The sequence below is a fragment of the Carassius carassius genome, chromosome 1 (assembly GCF_963082965.1).
Source record: "Carassius carassius chromosome 1, fCarCar2.1, whole genome shotgun sequence".
NCBI lineage: Eukaryota > Metazoa > Chordata > Actinopteri > Cypriniformes > Cyprinidae > Carassius > Carassius carassius.
This window is the reverse complement of record NC_081755.1, coordinates 27,533,296-27,549,655: the sequence shown is the minus strand read 5'-3', so window position 1 is coordinate 27,549,655 and position 16,360 is coordinate 27,533,296. Positions and strand designations below refer to the sequence as shown.

The 16,360-nt window shown below is 39.1% G+C and overlaps 1 protein-coding gene across 21 annotated transcripts in view; it reads right to left on the bottom strand.

Annotated features, from left to right (window-relative positions):
- LOC132143657 (C-Jun-amino-terminal kinase-interacting protein 3-like) overlaps window positions 1-16,360 on the bottom strand; it is a 37,294-nt gene extending 20,934 nt beyond the window's left edge. For 5 of the 21 annotated variants that reach the window (XM_059554086.1, XM_059554166.1, XM_059554141.1 and 2 more), the window contains exons 1-9: window positions 15,362-16,350; window positions 11,510-11,630; window positions 11,337-11,407; window positions 10,847-10,920; window positions 9,397-9,420; window positions 8,957-9,101; window positions 8,191-8,407; window positions 2,153-2,255; window positions 243-373 (exon numbers count right to left, since the gene is read on the bottom strand). In XM_059554086.1, the coding sequence (XP_059410069.1) occupies window positions 243-373; window positions 2,153-2,255; window positions 8,191-8,407; window positions 8,957-9,101; window positions 9,397-9,420; window positions 10,847-10,920; window positions 11,337-11,407; window positions 11,510-11,630; window positions 15,362-15,661 (1,186 nt within the window). In that variant the 5' untranslated portion in view covers window positions 15,662-16,350. Of the gene's footprint in view, window positions 1-242; window positions 374-2,152; window positions 2,256-8,190; window positions 8,408-8,956; window positions 9,102-9,396; window positions 9,421-10,846; window positions 10,921-11,336; window positions 11,408-11,509; window positions 11,631-15,361 lie in introns of all 21 variants that reach the window. The other 16 variants (XM_059554215.1, XM_059554157.1, XM_059554225.1 and 13 more) reach the window with 11 other exon arrangements.

Here is a 16,360-nt window from a genome sequence, read left to right as displayed (position 1 = left end):
AGATACAGCCATGAAGCAAGCATGCTTGAGAACATGCTTTGGGGATATATCCAGCAGTGGGGCTTCCTGACAAAAGGCATGCAATTCAAAGCGTAGGGAAGAAAGGCACTTAGTCACCATACGCTTAGCAATGGTGCATAAAAAAATATAAACAGAAAATCATTGATCTTAAATGCAGGCTACATATAAACCAAGGTAACCTGCATTTATGAGAAACTGTCAATCAACTGTGGAGGTAAAACGATGAAGCTTACCGAGAAGTTCAGCTCCTGCGTCCACATCACCGATGATGTCCGACTTGGCGTCTTTGATCTCATGGTACAGAGAGTCTGTGTTGATGCCGAATGCCTCATTCACTATGCCCTGAGAGGGACTGAGAAGGAACAAGAGCTTTCGTCATTACTTCATAGTAGGGCTGTCACTTTTGAGAAAAATCAAATTCGAACGGATATTGAATATCATGCAATGTATTCGAATATATTCGAATATCTACGTGCCCGCCCCCCTGCGCATATAAAAAAAAAACACCGTAGCCTAATGGAGATTCAATCACAAATGTATTAACAGTGAGTCATAAACAGGACTATCTGGATGATTCTTTTTTTTTACTTAATGTTTGAAACAGAAGGTTATCAACTTAGAATATCAACTTATATGTAGTGCCACTATGCATATCCCACAACATTAGGCTAAATGAAAAAAAAAAAAAAACGATTCAGAACAGGCACAAACGTGACAAATTAAACAGCAGCAGGAGTAAGGCATATAGCCTAGCCTAATTAATTTCTTAATATTATTTGCAAGAAACACCAGTCTATCAACTTGATCTGGATTAAAGGGTTAGTTCACCCAGATAGCAAAATGATGTCATTAATAACTTACCCTCATGTTGTTTCAAACCAGTAAGACCACCATTTATCTTTGGAACACAGTTTAAGATATTTTAGATTTAGTCCGAGAGCTCTCAGTCCCTCCATTGAAGCTGTGTGTACGGTATACTGTCCATGTCCAGAAAGGTAAGAAAAACATCTTCAAAGTAGTCCATGTGACATCAGAGGGTCAGTTAGAATTTTACATTACATTTTGGTCAAAAAATAGAAAAAACGGCTCGGTGTTCATCTTCAGTTCTCTCTTCACAGCAGTTCAGTCAGTGTACTGTTTGAGAGCATGCATTACTCCGGGATATTGGCTTGTTTGAACTCAGAGGGAGTGTCAGCCACATTAAAAAAGTTAACAGCTTAAGTCATTTGTGGATTAATGCGTATTAGAGATGCGAACCGTTTAAAACGATTCAGTTTGATTTGGTGAACTGAAAGATTCGTTCGCGAACCGGATATCCAGACTGCTTTGTTTTGAACTCTCTCTCACAACAGACACGGAAGAGAAGACAATGCTGAATAAAGTCGTCGTTTTTGCTATTTTTGGACCAAAATGTATTTTCGATGCTTCAAAAAATTCTAACTGACCCTCTGATGTCACATGGACTACTTTGATGATGTTTTTATTACCTTTCTGGACATGGACAGTAGACCGTACACACAGCTTCAATGGAGGGACTGAGAGCTCTCGGACTAAATCTAAAATATCTTAAACTGTGTCCCGAAGATAAACGGAGGTCTTACGGGTTTGAAACGACATGAGTGTAAGTTATTAATTACATAATTTTGCTATCTGGGTGAACTAACCCTTTAAGTGTGGCTCTCTTTTTATTTACAATGTTCCCCGCGGTGGAGAACACACGTTCGGAGCGCACAGACGTGCATGGCTACTAGCTCTTATTCGCTTGATTTGGTCATGGGCCTATGCTACAATACGTCTAGAGTGCCCTCTACTGGATAAGAGTAAAATAAGAAAGAATGGTCTAATCATAGACTGTAAAAAATGCGCTACACATGGCATTTTAAAAACCGGATATTTTAATTATAGTTCGATTACGGATATTTCACGTCATGTTCGAATGCAAATTCGAATATCGAATAAAAAGTGACAGCCCTGCTTCAAAGCTTGAATTTTTTTTGATTACACAAAGCCACTTTCTAAAGAGCATTTTTTAATGATTAAGAACTGTAACTGTGACGGTTTTTTTGTATTGATCGGGTGTTTTGTACTTTTATTCAGTTTTTAACTGTGTGAATGACGTGTATCGGTCTACCTGTTTCCTCCTCCGAAGATTCGAGGGTCCAAGCACATATCTAGCTCCGGCGTTGAGTCTATAATTTCCTGAAACTCTGACCATTCATCACTACTGCCCATACCTACACACACACACACACACACACACAAATGAAAATGAAAGGAAGACTGTCATTTTCCTGTAATGAAAACTTGGACTTCTGCAATCTGTAGAATGCACACAAATGCCTCATCCCTTCATCTGACATTATCAAATCATGTTTGGATTTAATCAGTGCATTATGTGTGATATACATGAAATGTCGATACAAATTGTTTCTTTGCTTATAATACAAGTGACTGGAGGGGTTTCCAGTAGTGGCCGATCAGTTTATCACAGAGGCTGATCTATGACATTTTTCATATGTGCTTCCGGCTTTGCTACCGTTCGGACGATCTAGCTTACTGCTCTGCGCTTTGCTTCTTATTTCTGTTCTTTTCTCTAATTTTTCTAAGATTTCTACATCAGCAGATCAGCACAGTGCTCAAACAACAGATTTTTGGCACAAACGCTAAAACTAAAAACTCTTTGGGACTGGAATAATACTACAAAAAGAAAACTTTGCCTCCCACTGCCAGCAGCTTACATTCCGGAGATGGGAAAACAACTGCCTACATTCAAACAGAAGAGAGAAAAAATGCCTCCTGTTGGATCTACTTGTTGCATGAACTGCTTCAAACTTCTACAAAGGATTGTGATTCTTGAAACAAAGTTACTTGCTGGACTTCCAAAACAGACGGAACACTTAGCAGACCGTCGTCATGGACCCTCTCAGCATACAGCCGGTGAGTCCCATTAATCTTATGAATCTCAACAGTTTATACCAAGTGTAGAGGAACAAGCCGAAACTGATCGCCACACTAATCGATGGCACAAACAGGGAGTTAGACCCAAAGGAACACAAAATATCAGATTGTCACGAGTTTCTCGTATTGCTGCGGTAGCTTCCTCTACCCCAGATTCGACTATGACAAGGCTTGTGAATACTGGCATTCAACCTACCCCTATACATCTTGAGAACAGATTTGAAGCATTAATGAATGTGGGTGAGGAATCCCCAAATGTGATTAAACATCTATTGGATCTATTGGAGCTAACACCGCTACAAACAGGCGCTCAAGGACGAGCAGACAGCGGCTTTTAGCTCAGAGCGCAGCCGAGCCAAGGACTCTGATAGTGGGTGACTCTGTTATCAGAAATATCCGTAGCAGGACTACAACAACATGCTGCCTTCCTCAAGCAACGATCTCTGATGTGAACAAGGAACTTCAGAACATTCTGATGAAGCACAAGACTGCAAATCGAATCATCATCCATGTGGGGAAGAATGATATTCGGAAAGAGCAGTCAGAACTCCTTAAGAAGGACTTCAGTGAAGTCTTTGAAACACTTCGAAGACTCAAAGTTCAGTCGTTCATCAGTGGACCACTCCCAGCAAGGGGAACAAATATGTTTTCACGGTTGCTTGGGCTGAACACATGGCTAAAATGAGTGAAATCATAAAATGAGTGAATTTCATTGACAACTTCAATCTTTTCTGGGGCCATAGACAATTGTTTAAACTGGATGGCCTCCACCCAAACAAACTTGGTGCTAGAGTGTTTATGGACAATATCTACTTTTCCCTCCATCATCCTTCAGCAGAGTGTGTCAATCCATTCAGCACACACACACCGGGTCCGAGTCATCATGTGGTTGAAATATCCCACAAGGACACTGATAACACCATGCAGCCAAAACAAGCACTGCTCATGGACACTATCCCGGCTGAGCCCTGCCCACAGAGCTCCTCACAGACTGACTGTGATGTATCAAAACAGCTACAAGATTCAGCACCCAGGGATGACTTTCTGGAAAACAGCCAGGGAAGCCAGGACAACATATCACAGCCACCGGAAACACCAGAGACACAGCCCATCTCACCAGACACATTATCCCTCTCTACAGCATCTCCACTTCTGTGCTTTTCACAGAAAATTGAGGAATTGGTGTATGCTGGGACTAAACTCTCTCACTCATTTGCTGCAATCCCGCAGATATCAACAAAAAAACGGCGGGCCCCACAACCACCAAAGCCTGTGGTCCCTGCTCCTGCAAGAGCTCTTCGACCACTGCCTCAACGCTAGGGCCCAAACCCTCTTTCTGCTGAAGGTAAACCAAAAACAACTGATAGCAGCTCTCAGTGATATGTGTCGGGTCCCCGCTATAATAACAGCAACATTCACAAATGCCTACAGAACAAGTGGGAACCCAGTGTGCCTGTAGCTTTCTCTATTTCAGTTTTATCACGTAATAGAAAGTCTAAGGCCATCTCAAGCCGAAGGGCAAACTCATCTAATCTGCGGCCTATTATGCATCAAACTAACATTGATGTGAAGACACAAAGCACAGCCATCAAGTTAGCATCTTTAAACATTCGCTCACTAAAAAATAAATCATTTCTAATCAATGACTTTATAACCGCAAACAATCTGGATTTTATGTTTCTAAACGAAACATGGCTTGAAGACAGCTGCAATGCAACAGTCCTTAATGAAGCAGCCCCTCCTAACTTCACTTACATGAGTGTCTGCAGGACTGTTAGGAGAGGTGGGGGTGTAGCTGCTATATTTAAAGATGTCTATCAATGCAAGCAAGTGTCATTTGGTCGTTACTTGTCTTTTGAATATCTAGGGATTGTGCTGAAAGGTGCTCCACGCATTCTGTTTATTATTATTTACAGGCCTCCAAAATACTCTCCAGCCTTTGTTGAAGAGGTCACAGAAATGTTATCAATGATTTCCTCAGAGTTTGACTGTTTTGCTATTGCAGGGGATTTTAATATTCACATAGATAATGCAGAAAACAAAACTGCAAAAGAAATGATAACGGTTCTAAACACTTTTGACTCAGCATGTGCATGGACCCACACACAAAGGTGGATACACTCTAGATCTAATCATCAGTAGGGGTCTAAACATTTCATCCATTGTTAATTAAGGACATAGCCCTAACTGATCACTTCTGTATTTTCTTTGATATTTTGATGTCTGCTACAACTGAATCTAGATCGGTCTCTGTCAGTAAGAGATGCATTAACGAGAACACAAGTGTACTATTTATGGAGGCTATATCTTTAACACCAAGCATTTCTGCAGACTCTGTTGATACTCTCCTTGATTCCTTTAACTCAAAAGTTAAGAATGTTATTGATGATATTGCTCCAATAATAGTCAGTAAGAAATCAAACGTACAGAAATCAGTTTGGAGAAGATCAACAGCAGTTCAGACTATGAAAAGACAATGCAGAAAAGCAGAGCGGATGTGGCGGAAGACGAAACTTGAAATTCACTATAGCATCTATAAGGACAGCCTTCATGCTTTTAATGTGAAACTAGCCACATGTAGACAGAATTTCTACTAAAACCTTATAAACAGTAACTTAAATAACACTCGTACTCTTTTTGCCACTGTTGAGAGACTGACAAACCCCCCAAGTCAGATTCCCAGTGAAATGCTCTCAGACAGCAATGAGTTTGCATCCTTCTTTTCTGAGAAGATCATCAATATCAGGAAGGCGATCCTCAAGTAATGCAGAGGTCAGACAGATTAGGCCACAATATCAAAAAGATACTATGTCAATTTTTGAAGCAATTGACAGCAAAATTCTGGAAGACATAGTGCAGCACCTAAAATCGTCAACCTGCTATCTTGACACACTTCCCACATCTTTTTTCAAAAATGTAATTAACTGCTTAGAAGCAGATCTTTTAGAAGTGGTGAACGCCTCACTTCTTTCTGGGACATTTCCAAACTCCTTAAAAACTGCAGTTGTTAAGCCCCTCCTGAAAAAGAGCAATCTTGATAACACCATTTTGAGCAATTTTAGACCAATATCTAATTTTCCTTTTATAGGCAAAATTATAGAAAAGGTAGTTTTTAATCAGCTGAACAAATACTTTTCAATTTTCAATCTGGTTTTCGACCGCATCACAGCACAGAGACAGCACTCATTAGGATAATAAATAATATTCGCTTAAATTGTGACTCTGGCAAAATATCGGTGCTGGTATTGCTAGATCTCAGTGCTGCGTTTGACACTGTCGATCATAACATACTACTAGAGAGACTGGAAAACTGGGTCGTGCTTTCTGGGATGGTACTCGAATGGTTCAGGTCATACTTAGAAGGGAGAGGTTATTATGTGAGTCTAGGAGAGCATAAGTCTAAGTGGACGTCCATGACATGCGGAGTCCCACAAGGGTCAATTCTTGCACCGCTCTTGTTTAGCCTATATATGCTCCCACTAAGTCAAATAATGAGAAAGAACCAAATTGCCTATCACAGCTATGCTGATGATACCCAGATTTCCTAGCCTTATCTCCAAATGACTACAGCCCCATTGACTCCCTCTGCCAATGCATTGATGAAATTAATAGTTGGATGTGCCAGAACTTTCTTCAGCTGAAGTCATTGCATTTGGAAACAAAGATGAAGTTTTCAAGGTGAATGCATACCTTGACTCTAGGGGTCAAACAACTAAAAATCAAGTCAGGAATCTTGGTGTGATTCTGGAGACAGACCTTAGTTTCAGTAGTCATGTCAAAGCAGTAACTAAATCAGCATACTATCATCTAAAAAACATTGCAAGAATTAGATGTTTTGTTTCAAGTCAAGACTTGGAGAAACTTGTTCATGCCTTTATCACCAGCAGGGTGGACTATTGTAATGGGCTCCTCACCGGCCTTCACAAAAAGACCATTAGACAGCTGCAGCTCATCCAGAACGCTGCTGCCAGGATTCTGACTAGAACCAGAAAATCTGAGCATATCACACCAGTCCTCAGGTCCTTACACTGGCTTCCAGTTACATTTAGGATTTATTTTAAAGTACTTTTACTTATATATAAGTCACTAAATGACCTAGGACCGAAATATATTTCAGATATGCTCACTGAATATAAACCTAACAGAGCACTCAGATCACTAGGATCGAGTCAGTAAGAGATACCAAGGGTCCACACAAAACAAGGGGAGTCCACCTTTAGTTACTATGCTGCCCGCAGTTGGAATCAGCTTCCAGAAGAGATCAGATGTGCTAAAACACTAGTCACATTTAAATCTAGACTTAAAACTTATACTAGTCACATTTAAATCTAGACTTAAAACTTATCTGTTTAGCTGTGCATTTATTGAATGAGCACTGTGCAATGTCCGAAATGATTGCACTATATTTTCACTGTTTGTTTTTATTTTATTTTATGTGAAATTATTTTCTAACTGTTTTAAATTAATTTTAAATAAGTAAATTTTTTAATAATTGTAAAAGTTTTAAAATTGCTTGTTTTATTCTTGTTCTTCATTATTATTTTACTTTCATGTAAAGCACTTTGAATTACCATTGTGTACGAAATGTGCTATATAAATAAACTTGCCTTGCCTATTAGCATCAGCTATTCTATTATAAGATTACAGAACAAAATCAAGGAGGATATTTATCACTTGTCACGTTCAAATTACTGTTATCATGAAATTTTATCATGAAATTTACATAATTTGGTAAATATTATCTAAAAATATTAAAATGATGAATTTTATTGAAACAATGTTATGGATGTGCCATTTACGAATTTTAAGTTTCCTTTAAAGTATAAAAGTTTAGAATAAAATAAAATTTAAAGACATTTAAAAGTTTGGAGTCAGTATGATTTAAAATATTTCAGTAAGGATGCATTAAACTAACTGTGGAAAAGTGACTGTACAGTAAATACTTTTCAGTGTAGGAAAAATAATTTTCAAATAATAGGAAATTGTATTTACTGTATCTTTGTTCGAATAAACGCAGCCTTGGTAACCAAAAGATACTTTTAAAAACATTTTTAAAAATCATGCTGACCCCAAACTTCAACGGGAATATGTTAACATATATTGATTTATTGATGAACATCAGCATTGGCATCTGCCATCATCAGTCAATCACTAGTTTTCTTTGTTCTTTTATTTAGTGTTTATTCTTTGTCTCATTTCTTCCTTTCTCACCAATGCTGACGTTCCTGGTTTCCAGAGTGACCTGCACCTCCATGTTTCTACTAAGACGCTTTGTTTTCTTGTGGCTCGGCCCCCGGGACATGTTGTACCCTCCCACCGATACCAGCCCATCATTCAGAGGGGTAACTGTTGCTGAGGGAACAGACGAGGTGGGCGTGTTTGAATTGCTCCCTGTGCTGCTGGGTGGGTCTGAATCTGAGCCATCCTCCTTAACACAGAGAGAGCAACATATCACACACATATTTTAATAATTAACATACTCTGCTAAACTTCTAAACTTAACCTTCTAAACTAGTTCATTTGGTATTGCTTTGACTAGTTTGACTGATATTTATACTTAATAGCATTTATACATTTATACTTAATAGCAAGGCTTGTACGGTACAAAAATACATTGTAATACAAATACACATATGCATATATAAAAAATTTGCAAATAATCAAATATCTGTGCAGTACCACTATGTCCTTCCAGTTTCAAGATATTTATCTTTATAAAAATTCTACGGCAACATATAAGATCCACAGAAAAAAAAAAACTTTGCCAAACATAACTTGTCATAACTAAGTCTTGAGCCATTTGGAAAACAGGAAGTGAAGAATCAAGACGACAAAGACGTCACAGGACAAGGCAGAGGATGGACAACCAAACCAAAATCACGGACCTTTTTGAGGCCATAAGGGGGCGTGGCTGAGAGAATGATGATTAACATGACTCCTCCCCTGCCACTTTAGGGCGGAGTCTTATCTGTCACACCTGATAGCCAGGGGCGTAGACAGTTCTGCTGAGATCGCTGGAATGCCAGACATCTGACGAAACCATTCTAGCCCCCCCAGGACCCCCACGTACCATGCCATCTCCGCCAGGATACAAACTCAGTGATGAGGGGCGCTCTGTTTTACTGCAGAAAAATAAAGCGAGACAGGAAAGGTTAAATATTTCAAACACTAAACCAACACTGGCACATCAACATGAGCCAAAAACACAACGGACAGTGTGAAGACACATATAAACACAAAACCACACAGGAGAAAGAGGTACAGGTTACTCATTCTCTGACTTCAGGACTGTTAAACTGGGTGTTTGGGTGGACGACAGGTTAATTTTTTATTTTAAAGGAGTCAAATGGGAGATATAATGACCACGGGGGAGACACAGGGGTTTGGGAGCTGTCAGAGATTGCACAGCATTTTTACCTTTTCCTCCACTTGTGTCGTTGACTGCAGAGACACACACAGACACGCACACAAAGAAACAAGCAAACAAAAAGAAGGTGAACACACGCAGACTCACAAACACAGTCACACTATACTGACACAGGACATAATGTCACATTACGTACAGTATACACAGCATGTAAAAAATACATGGAACTGACTTATGACTTAATAAATTTACAAAAGTGATTTAGTCAAGAGCAGTGAGAGGTTTTCTCTCTTTTGTTGTTTGATTAAAATGAATGACAGACATCAGGAATATTAGACTGCTGTCACTTTAAGAGCTTCCCAGATCCAATGTGCTGTTACACACACGTTAAGACCTAAATTTCATTTAAAACCTGTGTTTAAGAGGATACTTGCAAAGATGGGCATTTTGACACATACATGTGTGAATTTAACCGTTCAAGGACTATAAAGAGTCGAAAATAACTCTGTTCAAAGCTCCCGTGCTCTATGAACACCCACCATCTTCACGTGCGCACCTCACTGACAGCACTCAGAAACAGTCTCTGAGACTGTTTGACTTGTCTTTCGCTGCTGATTGTGTTTCAACGGCTTAAAATCACTTTTTTTTTTTACAGCAAAACTTAAAAAAGCACGTAAACAATTCATTTTCCTGACCACGTAGCACAACATTACATGAGCGTGTAACCACAATACTCCAGAAAATCTCTACTGGTTGACAAATTTCTATCAGTTAATCATGTCTACCAGTATATCGTCCACCCCTAAAAAACTAATATATTTCTTACTTTCTGTTGGTACATGTATTATCAGTGCAGCTGACTCTCATTCTGCCAGGTTATGTCAAGGTTAAAAACCTAAACCCATCTAAAATATCTGTATCTAATGATTTAGTAAATTAGTACATTAAATTAAGCTTTGTTTTTCCTAGGCAAAAGAAATCACTTCTGACTTCACAAATCTGTACAAAAATTGAAAACTGCAAGTTTGTCTATGGCAATGCTTAATCAGTTGAAATTGACTGTGTTTAAATGAAAAAATAAATGTGTGTAAATGTGTTTATAATTTAGTTTGACTACAAGCTAGCCACAACTCTAGCTCAGACTAAGCAAGACGTGACAAATTGTCACTGAGCATCATCACCCAGCGCCTAGCAACACTGTCTCCAAGACAACTGTCTTAATACTGGGCCATTTTGTATAATCTAAATCTAAATCATCCAATACATACATCCAAACTGCAATATACAGTCACAGCTGATGCTCCAAAATTAATTTGCAGTTCAAAATTATAATTATTAAATTCTGTTTAGAACTAATCAGAGAAATTCTTCCAACTGGTCACCAACAAAAGCACAAAAGAAACATGCAAAACTGAATGAATTCCAAATGCACATTCCGAACTCTTCATGTAGATGAAGGCTTGCGATGGCCACATCACGCTGATTATACAAGTTACTCACGTCCGTCCACAGCCTGTAGACTCGGACTGTTGCATCGTTGAGCGTTCAATGTGTTCCACATATGTCTGTATCATCTGAAGAAAGAAAAAAAAACAATGTCAGTGTACATGCTGACATTTTCAAGAAGTGGAGCTTTGTATTTGTATCTTTCAAGTTATTGCTAATAGTGTCCTCACAACTTTAGACTAATTAATTTTCATTATGTTTTCACTCATTTTCATGCCAAAAAAAAAAAAATGTATTAAGATCACAATCACAAAAAGCAATTTTTTGCAGGTAAAACACGTTTTAAAAATAAATAAAATAACAACAACAACAACAACAACAACAAAAATATATTGAAATTCCCATTAACTTTCAGAATATTTTATTCCATAACTTTTCCTACATTTCCTACAAACTTTTTCCATCCTTATTCCCAGGTTTTCTATTATCATGGGAACCCTGTGTTAATTTGAGTAATCATTCTGTGCTGGGGGGTTTTACGGACCTCCGTATGGCGCTGATGAAGGGCGTTATACTCTTTCTTCATTTCTGATTCTCGATCTTCCAGACGAGAGACTACAAGAGAGGAACATCACAAATGCATAGTGCAAGAAACTCAAATCTCTGTTTGTGTCAATTTGTGTGCATGAACAAATGTAGTTGAGTGCACAGACTCACTCTGGTCGGCATAGTTCTTGGTCTTCAGCTCGAGCGGTTTTATTTGTAGCTCCAAAGTCTCCACCATGGTCTGCAACTCCTTCTTGTCTGCCTCCAAGACATCTTCAAATTCAATGAACTTCTGTTAACACACAAACACACACAACAAACACACACATCCACATAAGGTCAGAGCCTTTATCATACAGCCTGAATTTGATGGAAGGATGGATGGATGGATAGATAGATGGATATAGATAAAACAGACAGATAGATAGACAGATGTATGTGATTTTGAGATATATCACTGCAGAGTGTGTGTCTGTATATAAACTGATTTCAGTGCAAAATTATCCATAACGACATTATGAAGCAGAACAGCACAAGGTCAAAAAGCCTTTATGAGAAGGGACTGTTCTTCGAATACAATACAGTCACATTTACACACACACACAGTTAGCTGGGTACATAACACACACACTCCAAGTGCAGTGTGTGGTGACTTTGAGCTGCATGGATTTAAGTGGAACACAATAGGCTATTTCTGCAGTGCGGCCCAGCCCCAAACAGCCTCCTGGAATTCAGTAATCCTAGCACTGCAAAGAGAGGGAAAAACCAAATACACTCTATCTAGCACTATAAAATTTAAAATCCGTCTTCAGTGAACACTAGACTGATCATGTCATTCTAATCAGAAGTCATTTCTAGAGTACTATATACACCTCATATCAGAAGCACATCTACATATGGGATAATAGAGGCACTAAATGTTATGTAATGCTTTTCATAAAGTAATTCCAGACTTCTAATCTGAGTTCTTGCTATACCTTGACATAACAATATCCCTCATTCAATACTGTAGTTTAATTATGAGCAGCCATTAAAGGTGAAGTGTGTATTTTCTGCATCGCTAGTTACACTGAAAGGAATACACAAAATAATGAGTGTTTCTAGATCTCTCTGTCTGCAACTGGTTCGCCCAAAACCTGCGGCATTGGATGAGATTAAACTGCTGTGTCAGGCTGGTTGGGATGCCACCAAAATAATGAATAATATGCAGAATCACAGTGTTTACACTTTTTGTAGGAAGTAACTTACAATATTGTTTGTGTTTGTCTTGCATATTAAGCAGGGATATGAGATTTAATTAAAAAATTATATAGTTCAAGCTGGAGAAGGGGCAAGTGCACCTGTCATGACACCATACTTTAGAAAGATGTGAATATGAAGCAAAAACATTCCTATGCGTTGTGTATGTCGTAAATAATCTGTATACATTAGCTTTTATACTGTTAGACGTCACTTTTTTCTACAGCTATATAACAGCTGAAATACTAAAATGCAAGGTCATTGTAAAGATGTTCAATTAGAGTTATTAGACACTAATTTCTCCCTTGAGGATCAATTTTTGTATTATATCAAGCTGCCTGACATTCAGAATAGGTGTTCGCACATGGATGAGTCTGTATGAGAGGAAGACAGCGAGAAACACTTAGATAAATGTTCTTACTGTGGCCATTATAGTCTACTGCCATAATCCCACAGGATGTGAAACTGGAGAATGCTGTTTACTTCCCCTGTGCCTCCCTCCATCCCTCACTATCTCACTCGCTCTGTGCTTCTGACTCAAAACATGAGAATCGGGATATAGCGTCAGCCAGCCTCCCTCGATGAGAAAACTGATTACCCATAATCACCCTCCCTGCCCATCATCCTCCCACTTTTGTCCACTGCACCCCAAGCAAATAAGTCTTTGCATTGCTGCAATAAAATCCCTAACACTTAACTATTTTATTTAATTAATTGTATTATTTTAAACCATAGCCTATTTATTTCTGCAGTAGAAACAAGCCTGCTACATGCAAAATTCCTTACTGGCATTAGTTATTTTAGGTCAAGAGACAGCAACATGGGAAAATGCTAAATAGACATTATATAGTTTATGGTATTATGGGAGCATATATGGGAGCATGTATAAATATCGTCTAGAAATAAATGTTAAAAGGGGGGGGGGTTATTTAAAAATGCAGATTGTTTGGAATAAACATTTAAAAATCAAATAAATAATTATAATAATCATTAAATATATATATATATCTTTAGAATAAAGAAATAGATCTAGAAGAATAAATAGTGTGGCCGGCTTTCACGCTGAAACTCCATAACAAAATGGAAGTAATCAAGTAATGGGTGACAAAGCATCACTGCAGTGCCTGCATTTCATAAGCACATGTCCCTTCTCTGTAACATCTACAAGACTGAAAAACAGCCCGTACTTTCTCTGTTTTGTACTTTTTACTCTCTTCTGATCCAGTGAGCTCTTAAAGTACATTGCTCAGTTATGACAGATCTATCAACACTTACTCTCCATTATATATTCACACACTAAATCTTTACAATTACAACAAAGACTTGTGCTTAAAGAGGAAACACACATTTTGATTACATGCTACAGTCTAAACTCTGCTATAGAGCTTAACACAAGAAGAATCCCAATAATGTTCTGGGAGTGCAGTCGATAATATAGTTACGTTTGGAAAATGTGTTAGCATGTAGTGACGAAACATGTGAAGAGTCATAAAGGGCATCTGTTCCCTGTAGCTGTCTGGTCATAGCAGCAGTGCCTGTGCTGACACCCAAAAAAGATAAGAGACGGTGTTTGTCTGCTTATAACTTATGTATAAACATGTATGAAATAATCTATCGTAGGAGATTTAGAGATTGGTTTCCAGCAAGTATAGGCTCAGCAACACATACAATTTTGTTTACAGGACAAAGCAGAGGAGTTGATGGAAGATCTGTATAGTGCATATGACTATAGTGCATTGTTGGCTTAAGTTTCTCAAGTGGCCATCCCAGGGTCAAGGACAATGAACTGACCAGGTCAAACCGCAATAGCTGTTTACAACATGAGTTTCTGTGTGCAAGTAAAGCAAGAAGGTAGCATTTGTATAGATAGAGCCTATAAAGCCTACAGTATCATATTTGCTTCATGAACTTCTATGACCTCCAAATCAACATGATCAAAACACCTGTAGTTCACCAATGTGCCTTCTATCGTCTAACTGACAGTTTACACTTTTTAATAAGTAAAAGGTCAAGTAGTATGATACTAAAGACTTTCTTTTTTTTTTTTAAAGAAAAATCATGTTGAAATGTAAGTATTAAATATGATACAACAGGCTTCTGGTGAACAATTATTTATACATCTCTCAATTATCTTTGTGTTGCATTGCACTATGCTATGGACCCAACCATTAAAACTACAGAGTTTTGTGCATAAAACCATGCATTTAAATATCATCTTACAAAGTCATATTTTGGGGAGATTTAGGCCCCGTTTCACAGACAGGGTTTAGACTAAACCAGGACTAGGCCATGGTTCAATTAGGACATTTAAGTAATTTTTTTTATGTTTTAACATGCCTTAGAAAATACATTACTGGTGTGCACCTTTAGACAAAATAAAGTTCTTTTAGTTGAAACAGCTGAGAATTACATTTTAGTCTGGGACTAGGCTTAAGACCTGTCTGTGAAACCAGGAGAGACAGTTACAACTTATATTTATATACATTTAATGTCTGTTATACCGTCATAAAAACGGTAAACAGATTTACAAGCTATCAGAATTTTCATCTTATATAGGTTCTCTAAGCGGTTCCATTTCAACAAAGCTGATTTTTCTCACTATTATGTCATATGCCAGCAGGCTTTACAGGGTTAAAAACCCAGTGTCAGTGCTCACAGGGCTCTTGTAAATGTTAACACACCCCGTTATGATCAAATAATAAAACCCTCTAGTGTGAACAGGACAGTGTAGGGAGAGAATGAAAGTGTGTGTGATGAAATGATAGTACTGTTAATAGAGTTGACCTCTTCCGCCTGTTTGCGCAGCGCTTTCTCCCGTTCATACTGCGTGATGAGCTGCTCGTTGTCCTCCTTGATGAGCTCCAGCTCCACCTCGTGCTCCTGGTTCTCCGTTAACACCGAGTCGAGGTTCTCCAGGACGTTCACCACCAGCGGCATCAGCTCCTTCACCACCTCCTCGTCGTAGCTCTGGATGAGGCGCTCGAACTCGCGGTAAATGCTGCTGGCCAGGCCCGACACCCGCTCTGACATGACGGACACGGTCCCGTAGTCATCCTGGTACACCACCTCGTCTAGCTCCATCATCCTGGCGGCGTTTGGTCGCAGCTCGTCACTAGAGAAACAGTAAATAACACACCGGCGACGCGAATCGAAAAGGGCGAAACGGCTTCTACGAGTTCATGACAATGCCATCAGGTGCACATGATGCCGCTTCGCTCCACGGCCCGGTAGTGCAAGCGACAGCCGGATTTCGGGACGCACGACCGTTTAATGTTCAGTATTTGTCGATCAGACGGAGCGCGCGGTTGCTGCGCTGGAGCCAAACCCATCGCATCGCATCACGCCCCGCGAGCGTCTGTCTGTCCGACGATGCACCTGCCTCTCAACAGCCGCAGCTCGCGAGCCCAGCCATTACCGACAAATCAACGGAGGAAAAAATACCCTAGAATAAATATATAAATAAATAAATACGTGAATAAATAGCTACCGTGCGATGTGCATATGGGCTTGCTTTGTCATTGAGAATCGGAGCGTTATGTGAGCCTGATCATTTTTGGCATAACGGATCAATCCGGTGGTGGCTCGTGATGCTGTTTCCGTCGGTGACCCTCGCAGACTGACGATGATGATGATGATGATGATGATGGAGGGGCCCACTGACGTCACAGCGCAATGTCTCATCGCTGCTGTGATCCAACAACCATTAACGACATGATTTATGCTATTTAAGGTATCTGTAATGTAAATATTAGTGCAACCGCAAAAGTTCTTGCCAAACCCATC